Raw genomic sequence first — 20695 nt, forward strand, 5'->3', positions numbered from 1 at the left:
TTTATGACAGACAGTCCTAGATGATGTTATCTGGCTCCAGCAGGTTCTAGCTGGGTGACCCAAGGCACATTGTATAACATCTGAACCTCGAGAGCTACATACTGATTCAGATACTGGGCCTGGATGGGTAGGTGCTCTATTATTATTTACTGAGTGACTCCCACTGCTTTGAAAACCCTTTTTACTAAGCAGTGCTGCCTAGGACATGCCCCATCTCTTGCCAAGGCTGTGCTATGCATACTGTCTACACCCTGACCCCTTTCCTCCTCCCTCTGTGGGACTTGAAGCCCTCAGCCTTGGCAGGCTCTTTTGTGATCAGTAAGTACGCACTTAGAAGACTAAAGAGAGGCAGGACAGGAAGTTGGTACTCACTTCCTGTGACTAATGCCAAGCAAAGGAAGAGTTTTGGAGAAAACCCAGCCTTGCTGCGTAGGGTTCCATGTATTTATGTCAAGACTCTTATCCAAGCTCTTAAACAGCTTTGACATTACCCTGATTCGAAATGCCTTGGACGGAGGCAAGTAAAAATACCCATTTTATGAACTAAACCCCTATTTCATTTCTTGCTACCAAGGCTGTGGAATCAAATTAAGAGCAACAACTAGAAATCCATATCTAAGCTTATAACCAAGTAGGGGTTTTTGAGCAATCACACTAATATTTATCCAACACTTAATATGTGCCAGGCACTGTTCTCGGTGCTGGGAATGAGTCAGTCTAGTGTATTTTATAAGGTGAAAAGTGCTATGGAATTTTTTGTGTGAAATAGGAATTAAAACCCAAACCAAACCCGCTGCCATAGAGCCGATTCCGACTCATAGCGACCCTACAGGACAGAGTAGAACTGCCCCATAGAGTTTCCGAGAAGCGCCTGGTGGATTCGAACTGCTGACCTCTTGGTTAGCAGCCATAGCACTTAACCACTACGCCACCAGGGTTTCCAAATAGGAATTATGATTATAAAAAATAAAAAAATTTAAATGATTAGGTAAATGAATATTTGTTCACAAAATCCTGGAAAGAGTAAAATCAGGATAGACTTCAGGTTCACTTTGGTAAATTTAAGAATAGGGTCAGTGTGTTGCCCATTACATACATTGTACACATGGTGCTCCTGGGATTCACACTAAGTAATATCTTCCTACCTGGGTCTGTATCTTTCTTCCCCTTGTGTCATACATTTGGGGTCTTCCCCACCCTCTCCACCTCCCAGGCTCATGATGAGGAAACTAAGGGTCGGAGCCTAAAGTGATTTGCTCAGGTCCTGCAGAAGGGTCAGTAATGGGAGAACCTAGAACCTGGATCCTGATTTCTTCATGGGTTCTCAAATTATCTCCTGCTAGAAGTCTAGAGAAGGAGCCCTGGTGGAGCAGTGTTTAAGGACTCAGCTGCTAACCACAAGGTTGGTAGTTTGAACCCACCAGTCACTCTGCAGGGGAAAGATGTGCCAGTCTGCTTCCATAAACATTTACAGCCTTGGAAACTCTATGGGACATTTCTATTCCAGCCTATGGGGTCATTATAAGTCAAAATCGACTCTACAGAAATGGGTTAGAAGTCTAGAGGAGTCCCTGGGGGGTGCAAATGGTTAACATGCTTGGCTGGTAACCAAAAGGTTGGAGTTTCAAGTCCATCCAAGGGTGCCTCAGAAGAAAGGCCTAGTGATCTACTTCCCAAAAATCAGCCACTGAAAATCCTTTGGAGCAGTTCTACTCCACATATATGGGATTGCCATGAATTGGACTCAACACAACAGCAACTGGTTTACCGGTTAGAAGTCGAGAATCCCATGGCCTGGACTGAGGTAGAACAGGGCAATTTTATGACTGTCAGTAAAACCAAACCCAATGCTGTCAAGTTGATTGCAACTCATCGCCCCCCCATCCATATATACAGTGTATGTAATCTGCCTTTTTCAAAAGTCAAGAATCTTAACCCTTTCATTATAACAAATTTTCATTTTATCTAATACTCCGACCATGTTAAAATTTCCCCAATGCAAAAAGTTCTTAAAAGCTGGTCTCTCCGTGGACCTAGGCCGTGCATCCTTACATTTGGTTATGTTTCTTAGTTTTCTTTGAATTAGAACAGTTCCCTTTTTTATGAAAGGCCTTGATTTGGAAAAGAAATTAAGCCACCTCCTAGTTGAGTCTGGTTGCTTTTTCAAGGTATGTTCAGGTTATTCCAGATATCCTGTATTTTCTATGAACTGGAAGATCCAAAGGCTTGATAGACTTATGTTAAACATATTTTGGCTAGATTTTATCAGAGATGACAATATGTATGTCACATGGTACCACATCAGAAGTGCATACTGGCTGACCCACTTACAGTGGGGCATTTGGATTAGGATTGGCCTGATGTTTTTGCTATCTATACTCTTCAACGTCCCCCTGTGCCAGAACACCATCTGTGTGGTGTGACTTTGGCTCCATACAATGTCCAGCACCCCACCAAATACTCACCCAATGATTTAATACCAATCAATAAGAATTCTTGCTCAAAAGACCTCAAAATGATGATTTTCTATATCATTGTTCCTAAATTTTCTTCTGGCATCATTATATAAAGTGTACCTTCTTCTCATCAACTGGGGCTATTTGATTACCCTCTAATGCAATTCCTATTGGACAGTATAAATGCTTATTTTCCCCCCTTTCAGCAACTTTCGCAGTAAGGAGTTCAACCACTATAAATGGTAACAAATATGAGGGGGTGTTTTCTCCTAGGTTTTCCCCATCATTACGGACTCAAGAATTTTCATAGCTTTGATGTGTTTCAATTCACTATAAAATATTGTTCTTTTTTGATATTAAAACTGACTACTTCTGAGACCCTTTCCAGATCACTCCCACAACCTCTTTCATGTTTAAAAACTCCCTTATTTTCTAGCACAAGTAGTACTAGGCGCAACTTCTTCCGGTTTCTTTTAGTGAGAATGATTGTTAGAACCTGAGATCCAAATGTCCAGAGCTCGCTCTCTCTCCAAGAAGTGCAATTTTTCCCCCATAGTACCCTTATTTAACAGTGGTGCAACATTTAAGTGCTCGGCTGCTAATCAAAAAGCAACTCCATGGGAGAAAAGAACTGGTGATCTGCTCCTATAAAGATTACAGCCTGGAAAATTCTATAGGGCAGTTCTACTCTGTCATATAGTGTCACTCTGAATCAGGATTGACTCAGTGGCGTACAACAACAGACTTAGTTAGCTGACCATCAAAAACTACCCACCTTTGCCTCGTGAACTGTGTCCTGTTTTCTCATCCATGAAAAGGGACAAATAGTGTTTCCCACAACAGAATGACCAGCACTGTGGTGCTTAGGAGATGAAGCCTAAAGTGTTCAAACTTTGGGCTGGCTCCACTGGCCTTTAAATTACATAAGATCAATTCCATTTTCTCACACCAGAGGAAAGCAGCTAACACTTTTGCTAACCCCACTTATAGATAATAACTAGAGAAATTTTATACACAGACCCAGCCCAGTAAGAATCCCTGTTTTCTGCTAGTCACTCAAATTATAGTCTTTTTCTCTGAACATTACAGAGAGTACTAATACTATTAAAAGGGAAGATTTTTTTCTCTGAAATTCATTTCTCAGACTTAACAATGGGCTTTTCTGGAAACTCTTCATACATTCTCAACTATTACGCTGTCATCACCATAACCCAGGCCAAAATCATTGTTTATTCTTCGACTGTGTGTAACATACTTACCCTGCTAGACACTCACTAAGCCCAGGGAGGCCAACTCTTGGTTGTCAAGGTCATCCCTAACATGGTAGCTGCTGCTGGCAGATTTTCCCTGGAGTCTTGCATATAGGTAGTCACTACGCTGTGTGAGACACTTTCAGGGCATCACCTCATTTAATCCTCTTGGCAGACCCCTAAGACAAATACAGCTATTAACCTCATTTTAAGGAGCCCTAGTGGCACAGTGGTCAAGAGCTACAGTGAGCTACGGCTGCTAACCAAAATGTCGGCAGTTTGAATCCACTAGCTGCTCCTTGGAAACCCTATGGGGCAGTTCTACTCTGTCCTATAGGCTCCCTATGAGTTGGAATTGACTCAAAGGCAATGGATTTGGTTTTTTGGTTTGGTGGTACAGTGGTTAAGCACTCCGCAACAAACTCAAAGATTGCCAATTCAAACCCATCAGCCACTCTACAGGAGAAAGATAAGACAGTCTGCTTCTGTAAAGTTTTACAGCCTCGGAAACCCTATAGGGCAGTTCTACTCTGTCCTATAGGGTCACTGTGAGTCGGAATTAACTCTATGGCAACAGTTTTGTGGGATTTTTTTTAAACCTCGTTTTTCAGATAGAAACAGTTGCTTAGAAGGATTACCGATAACTCACCTGAAGTTCCAGCTAGTTAATGTCAGTAAGAGGTAAAGCCTGGACTGGAAGCTTGTCTGAGTCCCAGTTCTGTGCTTCTCACTGGGGACACTGGTGCTTCAGTGGTAGAATTCTTGCCTTCCATGCAACCCAAAACCAAACCCACTGCCATGAGTTGATTCTGAGTCATAGTGACCCTCGATTCCCAGCAATACTCAGCATGCACGGTCACCTCCCATCTGTCGGTGGAGGCTTGCGTGTTGCTATCATGGTGAACAGGTTCCAGTTGAGTCTCCAGACTAAGACAGACTAGGTAGAAAGGCCTGGAGATCTACTTCTTAAAATCAGCCAATGAAAACCCTGTGGATCACAAAGGTCTGATCCACAACCAATCATGGAGATGGCACAGAAGCAGGCAGCATTTCATTTCATTGTGCATGGAGTCGCCATGAGCACGGGTCTAACTAAATCAATAGCGACTAACAACAGCACTCTCAGTGCTGCCATTAGAATGTAAATCAGGTCATGTGACACCCTACAGGGTCCTCCGCAGTCTGTCTACCACTCCGTCTCCTCACCTCCACCTCCTTGGCCAACTTGCAGTTCTTCTGATACACCTTCATGTTTCAACACTTGAGGAAAACCTTTCTAAATATCTGAACATCAATATCTTTCCTTGACTGTTCACTGTAAAGAGGAAAAACCAGGTGCCACGGAGTCAACGCCTAGGCTCCTTGCTTACCTCACCCCAGTCCCAGCCCTCATTCTTGGGGAGAGCTGGTCAGTGCGAAACTGTGCTTCCTAACAACTCATTTTGGAAGTCACCTGTATTCCCTGGGACAGATGGATATATAGGGATTTCATTCGGACTCGCTATTCAGCCTTGAGACTATTCTATTCCAAGCACTGGGGAGACAGCAGAGACGGAGGTGGGTACAGTCCCTGCCCCCTGTAGCTTGCACTCCAAGCATTCATTTCCAATGGGATCAGTGTGATATGCCAATACCTGTTGCCTTCATTGAATCACCTCAACTAAGCATGGATTTGCAAATTTCTTGAGTATTTCAAAGTGTACAGATGGATTAAACTCTGTTTTCCTGGCAAGCCCATTGTTTTTCCATTTCACTAACCGTTTAGCGCTTGCCTGGCTTGTGGTTTGTTTTCAGTTCCAACTTTTTTCACTAACAGAATGCGCATTGTTAGGCACTAAGTTAGCTCAATTTCCCTAAGCTTTTATTTCTTCCCAGAACTTGATTCTTTTCAGGACTAGGTTTCAGAGGCGTAAGCTCAAATTATGACTTTCCGCGGAGTTGTGTTCTTGGAAAAGCCGCTTTGCCTCTCTGAGCCTCAGGTGCTTCATCTGTGAAATGGGGATAGTAAAACCTCATTTGTAGAGCTGCTGTGAAGAGTAAATGGAAACAACGTAAGTATCAAACAGGCACATGGCAGTGCTCAACAGATGCTGGTTCTCTTCCCCTGCCTTCCTTTTTTATTAGCCTATCCTTGCTGCCAAACTATCCTTCCCAAGTTTCGAGGAGATAAACAATCTTTTCTGATTGCATGTGTGTGTTAAATGTATAGGTAGCAAAAATTTTCCATTTCAGTAATCTTCACATGTACGGTTCAGTGACATTAATTGTCTTCATTATGTTAGTTTTAAGAAGACTTTAGAGATATTTTTGGCTTAAGGTTTTAAATATTATGTCAGGGCAATAGTTTCAGGGGTTCATCCAAACTTCATGGCTCCAGGAAGTCTGGAGTTCATGAAAATTTTAAAATTCTATTCTGCATTTTCCCCCCTTTTAATCAGGATTCTTCTGTAATCTTTGATCAAAATGTTGAGTAAGGATAGCTGGGCACTACATAGTTCTTCAGGTCTCAGGGCAAAGGAGGTAGTTGTTCACAGAGACAATCAGCCACACATTCCACATCCTCCTCGTATTCCTGACTCTCCTTCTTCCTTTGTGGCTCCAGGCAAATAGAGACCAAATGTTGTGGCTCGAATGGCCACTTGCCAGCTTTTAAGACCCCAGACACTATGCAACGAACTAGGAGTTAGGACAGAAGCACCAAACAAGCCAAACCATCTTTTACATAGTTAAATACTACCCAGATGTCTACCATGGCCAGTCTCTGACTGGCCTTTCCTAGTAGCTGGTGTGTACTGGAAGTGTTGAAAAGCAGAATATAACTGCAAAGGTGGTTTTGTCAGAGACACCAATTCTGAAATATTTCTTAAGTCAAATATTTATTTTTCACCACTTTCATTTTTTCTTGGCTGATCTGAATAATTGGTGGGGTTTGATTAGATTAAACCCTGCAAACTTCCTAGGATTTTTGGTTTGTTAAACTGAAAGATATATAGACAAGTGTTATCTGTAATACATGAAATACTCTTGGAGATACGGGAAAGACAAGTAGGAAACAAAAATTATATTGTAATTTATAATAGATCGTGTTCAACATAAGTAAAAATAGGACAAGTGTTATCCACAATATTTTAAATTAATAGTCTCTCTTTTTTAGAGCAGTTTTACGTTTACAGAAAAATTGAGTAGAAGGTACAAAGAATTCCCATATACCTACTCCTTTTCCCCTTAACAGTTTTCCCTATTATTAACATCTTGCATTAGGGTGGTATATTTGTCACAACCAATACTGATGCAGTCTTATTAACTAAAGCCTGTAGTTTACATAGGTCCCGGGGTGGCACAAACAGCTTGCTCTCAGCTACTAACGGAAAGGTTAGTGGTTCAAACCCACACAGCGATGCTGCAGAAGAACGGCCTAGTGGTCTGCTTTCGTAAAGACTGTAGCCAAGGAAACTCTGGGGAGCTCAGTTCTACTCTATAACACATGGGGTCACCACGAGTTGGAATTGATTCAATGGCAATGGGTTATAGTTTACGTTAGGGCTCACCCCTTGTGTAGTACAGTTCTGTGGATTTTGACAAATGTATGATGTCATGTATCTATGTAAAAAGCACATGGGGGCAGTGTTTGACCTCCTAACTTCCTGAAGGGGAAGGAGAATGAAGATCAACAGCCCAAGGCTGATTCCTATGAGGCCGAGGTCAAACATACTCCTCTCTCCAACCTTTTTATCAATTCTGACACCAGCCATCCCTCCCACAGCACTCTTGCTTCTGAGGGAGTTAACAAAGTTATGCTACCCATTGCCATCAAGTCAATTCTGACTCATAGTGACCCCACAAGTCAAAGTAGAACTGCCCCATAGAGTTTCCAAGGAGCGCTTGGCGGACTTGAGCTACCGACCTTTTTGGTTAGCAGCCATAGCACTTAACCACTACGCCACCAGGACTTCCAAAGATATGGCTAGAACATCCATAATAAGTAATTCACTGTACCACAATCCACCATTACAGTGTCATGCCAAATGGTTTCACTGTTTCAAAAATCCTCTGTGCTCCACCTATTCATCCCTCCAGCTACCTCCTAACCCCTGGCAACCACTGATCTTTTTACTCCCCCTATGGTTTTACTTTTCCAGCATATCATATATAAGCGGAATCATACAGTATGTACCCTTTCCAAACTGGCTTCTTTCACTTAACGATATGCATTTAAGATTCTCCATGTCTTTCTGTAGTTTGATAGTGCATTTCTCCTTGTTGCTGAATAATATTCCATTTTATGGACGGAAGTTCCTATTGCCCCACATCCTCGTCAGCATTTGGTGTTATCAGCATTTTAATGACATATGTTGAACGTTTTTCATTTGCATATTTGCTACCTGTATGTCTTCTTTGATAAGAGATCCAGATCTTTTACCCATTTGGCAATTGGTCTGTTTATCATCTTATTGCTGAGTCATAAGAGTTCCTTGCATATTTTAAATATAAATCATTTACCAGATATGTGTTTTGCAAATATTTTCTCCTTGTCCGTGATTTGTCCTTTCATTCTCTTAACACAATTCTAAAAAATTCATTTTGCTCCTTTTGGAAACACTGTGAGCTTAAAAGGAGCCCTGGTGGCACAGTGGTTAAGAGCTACGGCAAGCTACGGCTGCTAACCAATAGGCTGGCAGTTCGAATCCACCAGCCGCTCCTTGGAAACACTATGGGGTAGCTCTACCCTGTCCTACAGGGTTGCTATATGGTCTCCACGAGTTGAAATCGACTTGAAGGCAACAGGTTATCACCAAAAGAAACAGAGTGACCTCACAACAGAGCTGCATGCATAAGGCAAGAAAAATAATCTATTACCATGTATTTAACCTTTTTTTACTTTCATATGTTTATACATATGGAGGGTTTTTGTTTGTTTAATGAGCTTGTGCATATACAGTCCTTTGAGTTCTCATGGCTTTATAAGCCAACTCTTGGGGAATGGGATAGGATATAGGAATCATTTGACTAAAGTATCCCCCACCCCTTCCCCAGCAATTTGGTTGCTAAACAGTGGTCTCAAAGTTTAAAACTGAATTTGCCGGACAGTGTAATGAAAGTAGCTCAGAGGAGTTAAAGTTAACAGAGACAACTTCTCTGGGGTGTTAAAAGCCTGTGAGAGGCCATATAAGACACTGCACTGGTCTCAGCTCTTCCGGAGCAAGGGAGAATGAAGGAAACTAAAGATACAAGGGAAAAAAAGATTAGTCCAAAGGACTAATGGACCACATCTACCACAGCCTCCACCAGGCTGAGTCCAGCACAACTAGATGGTGCCCAGCTACCACCACTGACTGTCTGACAGGGATCACAATAGAGAGTCCCAGACAGAGCTGGAGAAAAATGCAGAACAAAATTCTAACTCACAAAAAAAGACCAGACTTATCAGCCTAACAGAGACTGGAGAAATCCTGAGAGTATGGCCCCCCAGACACCCTTTTAGCTCAGTAATGAAGTCACTCCTGAGGTTCACCCTTCATCCGAAGATTAGACAGGGCCATAAAACAAACGAGACTAAAGGGGCACACCAGCCCAGGGGCAAGGACTAGAAGGCAGGAGGGGACCGGAAAGCTGGTAATGGGGAACCTAAGGTTGAGAAGGCAGAGTATTGACATGCTATGGGTTGTTAACCAAAGTCATAAAACAATATGTGTACTAATCATTTAATGAGAAGCTAGTTTGTTCTGTAAACCTTCATCTAAAGTACAATTTAAAAAAAAAAAAAAACTACTTCCACATTGTTCGTATCTGTGAGAGCGGCAACCCCTGCCCCCCAAAAAGGAGACCATTTCTTTAGCCTTGACATAGCTATTCCTTACACGTGATTCTACACTGTTACATACTAGAGAATGGTTTACAACGTGGTCTTGTACAGTCAAAAGGTCTTTTCACCTCATTTTCTGATTACAGTTTTTATTTCATAATTGAACGAAATGTGCTATAGCTTCTACCAAGGTGCCATCATTTTAAGTGATAGCCCCATAAATCAAATTAATTCTAGCATTGCAAGCAAAGGGTCTGAATTTTCATTAGTTCTAAACGCTCTTAAATATAGTCTTCAAAATGTCCTTGGGTGGTGCAGTTTGTGCTTAACTGCTAACAGAAAAGTTGGTGGTTCGAACCCACCCAGCAACATCATATATATTCAGCCTATGCAGTGATAAGTGAGAAGCCTGGTGATCTGCTTTTGTAAAGATTACAGCCAAGAAAAGCTCAGTCCTACCCTATAACACAGGCTTCAAATATATATCATTTAATGTTAAAACTTCTCTGCATGTGACCGTCTTATTTTACATGTTAAGGTCATGGTTGTAGGTGCAATTTATTCTACTTGGGTTTCAATTATTCCTTTCAGCTGTTGTAGTTGGAAAATGGAGGGGGCAGGTCGCAGTGTCTTTTAATCCACAATGTATTGCGTCTTTGGTTGCCCAAGGATCTTCTCTCAAGTATGTTTGCGCTCTTTCCAAACTTTGTCTACAGCCAAGGGGAAGAGAACACACCAGATGGTTGTTTGATCTTAAAAGGTTCATATACATACCTTCAAGGATGCCAGGCATTTGAGCCAAGTTTCTGTAATGATAACCGTAAATGGCAGAGTGAAGGTTTTCTTTTCCTCTAGAGAGTGAGGACCCTTCATAGCCTTATACTAGCTTGAGTCTTGAGTTCATAAAGTTTATACTTGGTTGCAGCAACTGGTTTCTTCCAAGTTTTACAAAGGAAGTTCTCCACATATTTATCTGTGTCTCTCTCGATCACTTCTCGCTGAGCTTTTTACCTGTGCTAACCAACCAGGTGCCATGTCAGAGAAGCCTCAGAGGGTTTTTAATAGCTGATTATTTGGAAGTAGATTGTCAGGGCTTTCTTCTGACGTACCTCTGGGTGAACTCAAAACTCCAACCTCTCTTAGCAGCCACGCACTTTACCATTTGCTAATACAGTGACTACTTATTATTACGTATTATGCAAGTAGGGGAAAGGACTGATGAAAATTCCCAAGTCCCCATTTATTAGTAAAAATCACCAAAGAACTAACACATAAAGAAACCTTGCATGGTATTGGTGGATGGCGAGAATTTGGAAAAGGGGACCAGGAACGCAAACTAAGCAAGAGGTCAGAGATGACTTTTCCCACAATGCCAATATGATGGGGGTTTGCGGAGGGTCTGCCTGACCCACAAGCAGAGATGCTGATGTTTTCCTGTGTAAGAGCAACATGTCACTTGCTCAACCACAGGTGTACCTGGCTTTCGGTATAAAGTGTGCATCTAAGTCAGATTGACTCTTCGGCAACAGGTTTTTGGAAACTCTGGTGGCGTAGTGGTTAAGTGCTATGGCTGCTAACCAAAAGGTCATCAGTTTGAATCCACCAGGCGCTCCTTGGAAACCCCATGGCACAGTTCTCCTCTGTCCTACAGGGTCGCTGTGAGTCAGAATTGACTCCATAGCAACGGGTTTGGTTTGGTTTTGGTTTTAAAACACAGGTAAATCACTATTTAGAGATCATCGTGCTCTTTCATTTTAACATTCTAAGATAAGCATTATCCTATAACAACAGGTTTACTCTGTGCCAGGCACTATTTTAAATGTGCAATTAACTCCTTTGATCATCTCTATCCCACTCTACAGATGAAGAATCTAAGGCACAGAAAACACAATTACTCTGCCAAGTTCACATGGCTAGTAAGTCAGGGACCAGCACACCTTCTATCCAAGGCCAGGTGGTGAATTTTATAGGCTAAGCCATACAGTTTCTGTTGCAGCTATTTAACCCTGCCATTGTAGAGTGAAAGCAACCACAGACAGACAATAAATGAATGGGCATGTTTACATTCCAGTAAAAATTATTTATGAACACTGAAATTTGAGTTTCACATAATTTTCACATCATTAAATATTCTTCCTTTTTATTTTTTCACCCACTTGAAAAATGGAAAAACCATCTGAGATAATCATTAAACCTTAAACCAAAAATATCCCCTGAAGTCATCTTAAAACCCAACAACAGTTTAGGTTATCTAGTAAAAAAACTCTGCCTTCAGCCCTATGCTCTTTTAAGAACTACCTATATGGGATCAAATTGACCACAGCAACTGCAAAAGTTAGACAGGAACCATAGAGGACAGTGAGTTTATGTTAATGAGGGAGGAACAACTCAGAAAACAAAGGTGAGCATGGTTGTACAACTGAAGAATCTATTCAGTGTCACTGACTTGTACATGTAGAAATTGTTGAATTGGTGTATGTTTTCCTGTGTCTATTCTCAACAACAAAAATTTAGAAAAAACAAAATGGAAGAGTCATTCTTAGCTCACAGTCCATATAAAAACAGGCTTGATTTGGACCCTCAAGCTGTAGTTTGTTGACCCCTATAGGGTCGCTATGAGTTGGAATCGACTCTACGGCAGTGGGTAATGGGTATAGCAAGTGATAGACTTTGGATCTGAACCCAGACAGTCCGGTTCCACTGGACCCTTAACCGTCACATGTGTGTATATATATATATAGCCTATATCATGATAATGAGGAGCCCTGGTGTCACAGTGGTTAAAGCACTCAGCTGCTAACCGAAAGGATGGCAGTTCCAACCCACCAGCCGCTCTGTGGGAGAAAGATGTGGCGGTCTGCTTCCATAAAGATTACAGCCTTGGAAACTTTATGGGGCAGTTGTACTCTGTCCTATAGGGTCTCTAGGAGTAGGAACCGACTTGACAGATATGGGTTTAGAAAATTTGGTAAAGGAGCCCTGGTGGTGCAGTGGTTAAGCACTCGGCCACTAACCAAAAGGTCAAGGGTTTGAACCCACCCAGCATCTCTGAGAGAGAAAAGACCTGACAATATGCTCCCATTGAAATTACAGCCCTATGGGGCAGTTCTCCTTTGTCCTATAGAGTTGCTGTGAGTCAGAATCAACAGCAGACAACAACAATATGGGGTATTTTCTTCCAGTCTTTAGTTGAGTGTATACAGTATTTCATTTTTTAATTCTGGTTTTCACTTGTCATAAGCATTTCCCATGCTTCTACCCAGACCACAAAATTATAATTAATAGATACAGAACACTTCGTGTCAAATGTACTAGGGCAACTCCTGATTTTGAAAGAAACCGAGTGCTAATTTCATAAAGCAGAGAATCCTTTTATTAAGTGAACAGTTGGTCACCTTTCATTTATCTACTGCATATCTTCCTTTCTGTGGGTTGGATTTTTTAAAAGCATCCTGGTCTGCCAATTGAAAACACCAAACCAGTTGTAGCCTAGTTGATGCCAACTCATGGCGACCCCACAGATGTCAAAGTAGAACTGTGCTTCATGGAGTTTCCAGTAGCTGTAATTTTTTGCAAGTAGATCACCAGGACTCTCTTTCAAGGCACCTTTGGGTGGACTGAAACCACCAACTAACCTTTTGGTTAGTGGCAAATCACTTAACAGTTGGTGCCACCCAGGGACTCTGGTCTAAAAAAACACTGACCCCAAAAAACCCAAATCTGTTGCCATCAAGTCAATTCCAACTCATAAAGACCCTATAGGACAGGGTAGAACTGTCCCCATAGGGTTTCCAAGGAGTGGCTGGTGGATTCAAACCATCAACCTTTTGGTTAGCAGCCAAGCTCTTAATCACCACACCATCAGGGCACCAGACAGGAAGATCATAAAAGGGCTTTAGAATCAACCAGACCTAAATCTTACTTTTCATATGCCCTTTATTAGCTAGGAAACCCTGGTGGCATAGTGGTTAAGAGCTACGGCTGCTAACCAAAAGCTCGGCAGTTTGAATCCACCGGGCACTGCTTGGAAACCCTATGAGGCAGTTCTACTCTGTCTTATAGGGTCACTATGAGTCAGACTCAACATGGGTTTGGTTTTTTTTTTTTTTAATTAGCTAAATGACTCAGAACAAATTCCTTACTTTCTTGCCCTTCAATTTTCCTAAATGACTCAGAGCAAATTCCTTACATTTCTTGTGCCTCAATTTTCCCAAACACAATACAAGGTTGTTCTGAAGATAAACCAAGACCACAATATGTAACGTACCTCATGTGGCCCCAGCACAGAGTAATATGGTCACATGAAAGCAGCCAGCATTTCCTGCCACCATCATTGCCAAACACCACCCACAGGAAATACACTCTTTCACTGAGGACCATAGAGAAAGTGTCGTTTTCTGTATTGTGCATCGCAAGAGTTCTCCCCAGGAGTGAAAATGGAAAGCCAATTGTGGGAACTAATGAGAAAGATTAATGAGGTGGGCGGGCTGACTGGAGCTGGCCAGAGCTGACTGGTAGCCTCCACCCTCCCTGGCCTCCTGCCCCGCCCTAGCTAGGTGTCTGCCCCAGTCGCTCAGTAGTTGACTTCTAAAGCTTTCCAACTGAAGAAGTGCCAAGTGCCATTCTGACATCAGCAGACACTGTGCTCCTTTTCACAGGCACAGGGACCTTCAGGCCAGACATCTGGAGAGAATCCAGAGGAAGAATGAGCCCAGCTGGCAGCAAAGAGCTGTTGGAGCTGCACAGTGTGGAGGCCTCGGGAGCTGAGGGCTTCAGCAACAGCACTTTCCAGGTGAGACCGAGTTTCATCTGTGTTTATAAGTCCCATGGAAACCATGCTCTTTCCTTGCTCCCTTGGCAACTTTGCAGTGGGAATATTGCAATGCCGTAAGGTTCCTAATGGACTCTAAGCCTATTTTTCCTTCTCGGACTCTTCCCTGGGTTGACAAACCAGAAAAGTCTCTTTTAATCTGACTTATTTTGGTTCTGACTTTGCCCCGTCTCTTAAAACCTTCCTTCTGCTTTTGTTTTGGGCTCATGGCGGGGTACAGCATTTACCTGCACAGAGGCTTTAACTTCTCTAAGACAAGGAACTAGGGGGAGGGGAAGATTTGGGGCACATCGGTACCCAGTCCCTGATGGAGTTGGTGCCTCACAGTTCCTCCTCCTAATCTCAGTCTGACAGCGGCTTCTGACGGGTGGCCTGGGGCCTAACCCATAGCAACCCGGTTTTGCAAACCAGTCTCAGTTATCTTCAACCAAAACTCACTGAGTGATTAATGCTGTTTAGCCCAGGGCCGGGTGCCACCAAGCTGGAAGGAGGCTTGTCGCTGGGAAAACCCCATGGGCTATTGCAACAGGGATGGGGTTTTTTTCAGGGATATTCCTAGGTGTCCAAACATGGGCAATGTGCAGCAGATACCAAAGCCTCACAAGTAGGTTTGGAGGTGGGGAGCAGAGTGTAGGGGCAGACACGTGCCTCATCTCACGGCCTCCGGCCTCCGTATGTGCTAAGGAAAAGAAAGAAACAATGGAAATGTAGAGGGACTATCAAATTATTGTTTTTTAATTTAAGATCACTCTGGTGACCCTATTGAAGGTAGACTACAAAGGAGAGAGAGTTGTGTGTGGTTGGGACACCAGGTAGGAGTTTAGTATAATAATCCCAGCTAGGCTACAGTCTCTGGGTGGCACAATGGTTAAGTACTTGACTACTAGACAGAAGGTTGTCTGTTTGAACCCACCCAGGGGAACCTCAAAAGACAGGCCTGAAGATCTGCTCCCGATAGGCCTTGAAAGCTCTATGGAGCAGTTCTACTCTGCAACACGTGAGGTTACCATGAGTTGGAATCGACTCGACAGCAACAAGAACAACAAGGGCCAGTGGCAGTGGATCTAGGTGCTGGGGTGGAGGCACGAATACCCCTAAGAGGCACCTGTACGGTTGGTGCAGGGCTTAGAATAAGGGGTGTACGAACAAGGGCTCTGAAGACAGACTGTGGGGATGACTTATTAAACACTTCAGTTTTCTCTTTTGTAAGATAAGATAATAATAGTACTTGGGGTGGTTGAGAGAATTAAATGAGCTTATATGTGTGGAGCCCTGGTGACGCAGTGGTTAAGAGCTCAGCTGTTAACCAAAAAGGTCGACAGTTTGAATCCACCAGCTGCGCCTTGAAAACCCTACGAGGCAGCTCTACTCTATCCTATAGGGTCGCTATGAGTCGGAATCAACTCGACGGCAGCGGGTTTGGTTTTTTTTTAAATATGTAAAACAGTGCATGACACATGTCATGAATTGAATTATGGCTCCAAAATATGTGTGTATCAACTTGGTTAGGCCGTGATTCTCAGTATTGTGTGGTTGTCCTTCATTCGGTGATTGTAGCTTTATGTTAAAGAGGATTAGGGTGGGATTGTAATACTCTTACAGGTCACATCCCTGATCCAATGTAAAGGGAGTTTTCCCTGGGGTGTGGCCTAGACCACCTTTTATTTCACAAGAGGTAAAAGGAAAGGGAAGCAAGCAGAGAGTGGGGGACCTCATGCCACCAAGAAAGCAGTGCTGGGAGCAGAGCGTGTCCTTTGGACCCAAGGTCCCTGTGCAGAGAAGCTCCTAGTCTGGGGGAAGATCAATGAAAAGGCCGACAGAGAGAAAGCCTTCCCCTGGAGCTGACACCCCATATTTGGACTTTTAGCCTACTTTACTGTGAAGAAATAAATTTCTCTTTGTTAAAACCATCCACTTGTGGTATTTCTGTTACAACAGCACTGGGTAACTAAGACAGCACACAATGTGAACATAACAGTAACCATTAGTGCTGGGGCAGGTTAAGGAGAGGGAGGAGTCAACATCTCTAGCTTGGATTGTTGCCTTGGAAGTGATCCCTTTATTTACATAGGGAATCTAGGAACAAGGTTGGAGAAAGGAAGGGAATGAGTTCAACTTGAGGCCTGTTGGTTGAAATTAAGGTGATTCTGAAAATTTAGATAATGGTGGAGATGAAATAGAAAGCTTCTAGAATACCTGTAGCTGGAACTTAGAAGTAGGAGATAAATTTGGAGGCTGTTAGTACAGAGAAGAGCTGATGACATATGGACGGACACCAGAGAAACAACAGTGTGTGAGGAACAGGAAAGGTAGACAAGTCAGAGGATGGAGAAAAGAGGGCCATGTTTAGAGACGCAGAACCAGAGAGGGAAGAGGCTGGAGAAGCCAAAAGAACAGAGAGCTTCAGTGTCAACAGCAAAGACTGGTAGAGAAGCCACAAGGACCACAAGTCTATTTGATTTGCCAGCTAGGAGGTTATTGTGACCCCATGTTGGGAGTAGTTCGTGTTACAAACGGGAATTAAGAGACTGGAGAAAATGAGAGGAGAAGTGACATTCCTCTGGCAGAGAGGAGAGTGGGGAAGAGAAGGACAAGCTCAGGAGTGACAAGGTTGTTGAAGGGGCCTTTTATTTTAAATATATATATTCATAAATTATATATTAATAGACATAAATATATTTAATTATGATATATAATATTAACATATTAATATATATTTCATTGTGAAATATACAGAAGGACATATAAAACCAGTATAAAACTTATTACAAAATGAATATTTATAGAACTGCCACCCAGGTCAAGAAATAGGAGACTGTCATTTCCCAGAAGCCCTAACCCTGCACACTTTCAGTCACAACCACCTCGTTCATCCATTAATAACCCCTATCCCAACCCTGGTGGCATAGTGGTTAAGTGCTACAGCTGCTAACCAAAAAGTCGGCAGTTTGAATCCACCAGGCACTCCTTGGAAACTCTATGGGGCAGTTCTACTCTGTCCAATAGAGCCATGGGTTTGTTTTTTTTTTTTTTTTGGTATCCCAACTGTAGGGTAATTACTTCTTTGCCTTTTTATTACTTTACCCCTTAAGTATGAATCCCCAAACACTACTTTTGCCTGTTTTTTGAACTTTATATAAATAGAAACATATACTATGAACTCTTTGTCCATTTTTAAACTTTTCTATGGAATTTAGTTAGGATGAATCCTTTTGTATTTGGCTTCTTTCGCTCCATTTAGTATTTCTAAGATTCAACCCTGTTGTTGCATCTAGCTGGAGCTCATCCAGTTTCACTGATTTGCAGTATTCCATTGCATAAATATGCCACAATGTATCCAGTTTACTGTTTGGGACTAGCCTTTGATGAGTAGGTGGTTCCTCCCTTTTAAAAGGAACCACTCTTGTGCATGCTTCCTGATGTACATGTAACAAATTTATATTGGGCTTATATTTAGGAGTGGAATTGCTAGGTCGTTGTTTATGCATATATATCTTCAATTTTAGTGTGCCAATCCAGTTCCCTGTGGTTTATCAATTTACTCTCTAACCAGCAGAGGGTGAGTTCCTGTTCCTTCATACCCACACCAATATTTTTCTGCCTTTTTAATTTCAGCTTTTCTGGTGGGTGTATAGTAGTATACCATTGATGTTTTCATTTGCATTTTCCTGACTGTTAATTAGATTAGCCTACTTTTCACATGTTTAGTGGCCACTAGATACTTATTTCATGAATTCCTGTCCAAATATCTTGTCCGTTTTCCCTCCTCGGTTTGTCTTTTTCTTGTTGATTTGTAAGAGTTCATTTAACGTTCCAGATACTAACTCGCTGTCAGTTATATGGTTTGCAAACACCTTCTACCACTCTGAAGCTCCTTTCATGAAGAAAAGTTAATTATATTGTAATCCCATTAATCAGATACTTCTTTCGTAAGTGCTTTATGTATCCTATTTAAGAGATCTTTTTTGCTACCCTCCAAGATATCTCCCCTCGCCAAACATTACTTTCTAAAAGCTTCCTCTTGCCTTTCACATTTGTCAAGTGTCTGTACCTGCAGAGGGCTTTTTAGAATAGGGCAATCGAAAGATTTTAACAAACTTGAAGGAGGAGGACTCTTATTTAGCATCAGAATATACTGGAAGAGGACCCAGAAAAAGGAGAGATGAAAAGTTGCCAACACAAGAGGTCAAATAAAACTCAAAATTTCTAAGGGTGAAAATGCAGGCAAGTTTTTAAAACAAGACTTTTTATTAAAAGATGGCCCTTACAATCAAGTTTCCTCCTGCCCAGGTGTAAGCATTGATTTTGACACCGGTGGCCCTCTGAAGGAAAAAAGACTAGGCTTGCCCTGTAGTCATTTGAGTGAGTCCTGCTTCTAGAAGTCTGGGGAAAGCATAAGGCTACATCCTACACAAAGCACACAGGAAGCTGGGGTTGCTCCATCAATCACCTGGCAAGCTGGTCAGGTTTGGGGAGTTTGTTAAATGGAGGTCAGAATTTGGGAGGTCATGTAAGTGTAAGCGCCATTTACGGATTAAAATACGCCAGAACATTGGCACAGACTACTAACCCAAAAAGAGTATCAACGTTGCGCAGTTAGAAGTAATTACCTGACACCATGGTGAAGAATGCTTTTTCTCCTCAGCACACGATTCTGGAAGGTCAGCATCAGTCACACTCAAGATACTGCCTAGCTTTTCACCTAGCCCAGGACAAGGAGGTTTAAAACTGCTTTCTCAGCTTTTTCCTCTTGTCCGCGTGATCCGTACCCAGGCTGGCATGTTTCTAGAGGAAAACAGCCTCCCCACTCCCACGGCTGTCCGTCAAGTCTATTCCGACTCATAGCGACCCTGGAGGACAGAGTAGAACTGCCCCACAGAGTTTCCAAGGAGCGCCTGGGGGAAAACAGCCTAGATGACTGTAATCCAGGTCACTTCCATGACATCTCAGAGGGAAAGAATTTAGTTTGTGATAAGGTTTTTCCTCATTCGAGCCTTCTTGAAATGGTTCCCTTTAAAAGGGAAGAACCAGTTAGTTACTCATCAATGGCTAAGGCACTGGAAAGAAAACAGGAAATCATTAATAATGTCAATAGTGAATAGATGAAGATATTTACTGAAGCTGGAAGGCAGCATTGTCTAACAGAAATATAACGCAAGCCACATAAAAATTTCCTACAAGTCACCTTAAAAATGTAAAATGAAAAAGGTGCGACTTTAACGATATATTATTTAACCTAGTATGTCAAACAAGGCACTTGGATAGTGTAAGCAGTTTGTGATCAGCTGCTAACCTCAAGGTTGGCGGTTCGAACCCACCCAATGGCTCTGCAGAAGAAAACACCTGGCAATCTGCTTCTGCAAAGATTAAACAAAAAAAACCAAACCTGTTGCGGTCTAGCCAATTCCAACTCATAGCAACCCTATGTATAGGATTGAGTAGAATTGCCCCATACGGTTTCCAAGGAGCAGCTGATGGATTCAAACTGCTGACATTTGGGTTAGCAGCCATAGCTCTTAATCACTGCACCACCAGGGCTCCTCTGTAAGGAGTACAGCCAAGAAACCCCTATGGAGCAGTTCTACTCTTTTAATACATGGGGTCACCATGAGTCAGGGGCCGACTTGATGGCAGCTAACGACAACAGCAGTTTACATCAAACAATATTATCATTTCAACAGGTACTCAATGTAAAAATTATTCATGAGGTATTTTACATTCTTTTTACACTTCCAGTATATTCTGACGCTAAATGAGGCTAAATGTTCTTTTTTGATCTGTATTTAGATTTCATAAACTTTACAGTTGGAAAAGCTGACTCATACACAACTTATTTCAAACATATGTAAATGTTTTCCAATAATTGAATCTAGTGGTTTTCTTAATTTAAATTAAAATGAAATAAAATTAGACATTCAAGTCCTCAGTTGCACTAGCCACATTTTGAGTACTCAGTAGCCTCATGTGGCTGGTGGCTATTGTGTTGGATAGCTCAGGTAAGGTAGCCTTGCTTTCATTCTGGAGGACAGAAAAAAAACGATTGCCACTGCACTTTAAGGACCTGATCACCAAGTTCATGTCACAAAATGAAAAGTAAAGTAACAGCCTTAGATTTATTTCAGTAAGTTCAGTTATAATGTGCCCTCTTTCATTCCTGCTTTTAGTAATTTGATTCTTCTCTCTCTCTCTCTTTTTTTTCCCCCCCTTGGTCAGTCTAGCTAAAGATTTGTCAATTTTGTTGATCTATTCAAAGAGCATAGTGGTTAAGTGCTACAGCTGCTAACCAAAGGGTCGGCAGTTTGAATCCACCAGGCGCTCCTTGGAAACTCTGTGGGGCAGTGCTACTCTGTCCTAT

The 20695-nt window shown here is 42.2% G+C and overlaps 1 protein-coding gene across 2 annotated transcripts in view; it reads left to right on the top strand.

Moving 5' to 3' along the window:
* Positions 1–13867: 13867 nt before the first annotated feature.
* The window catches only part of SLC28A3 (solute carrier family 28 member 3), a 58610-nt gene continuing 51782 nt past the window's right edge, over positions 13868–20695 (top strand). The window contains exons 1-2 of one of the 2 annotated variants that reach the window (XM_003407372.4): positions 13868–13987; positions 14168–14301. In XM_003407372.4, coding sequence (XP_003407420.2) covers positions 14215–14301 — 87 coding nt within the window. In that variant the 5' untranslated portion in view covers positions 13868–13987; positions 14168–14214. The other variant, XR_002784991.2, reaches the window with a different exon arrangement.

This window comes from Loxodonta africana, chromosome 9, assembly GCF_030014295.1.
Source record: "Loxodonta africana isolate mLoxAfr1 chromosome 9, mLoxAfr1.hap2, whole genome shotgun sequence".
NCBI classification, from domain to species: Eukaryota; Metazoa; Chordata; class Mammalia; order Proboscidea; family Elephantidae; genus Loxodonta; species Loxodonta africana.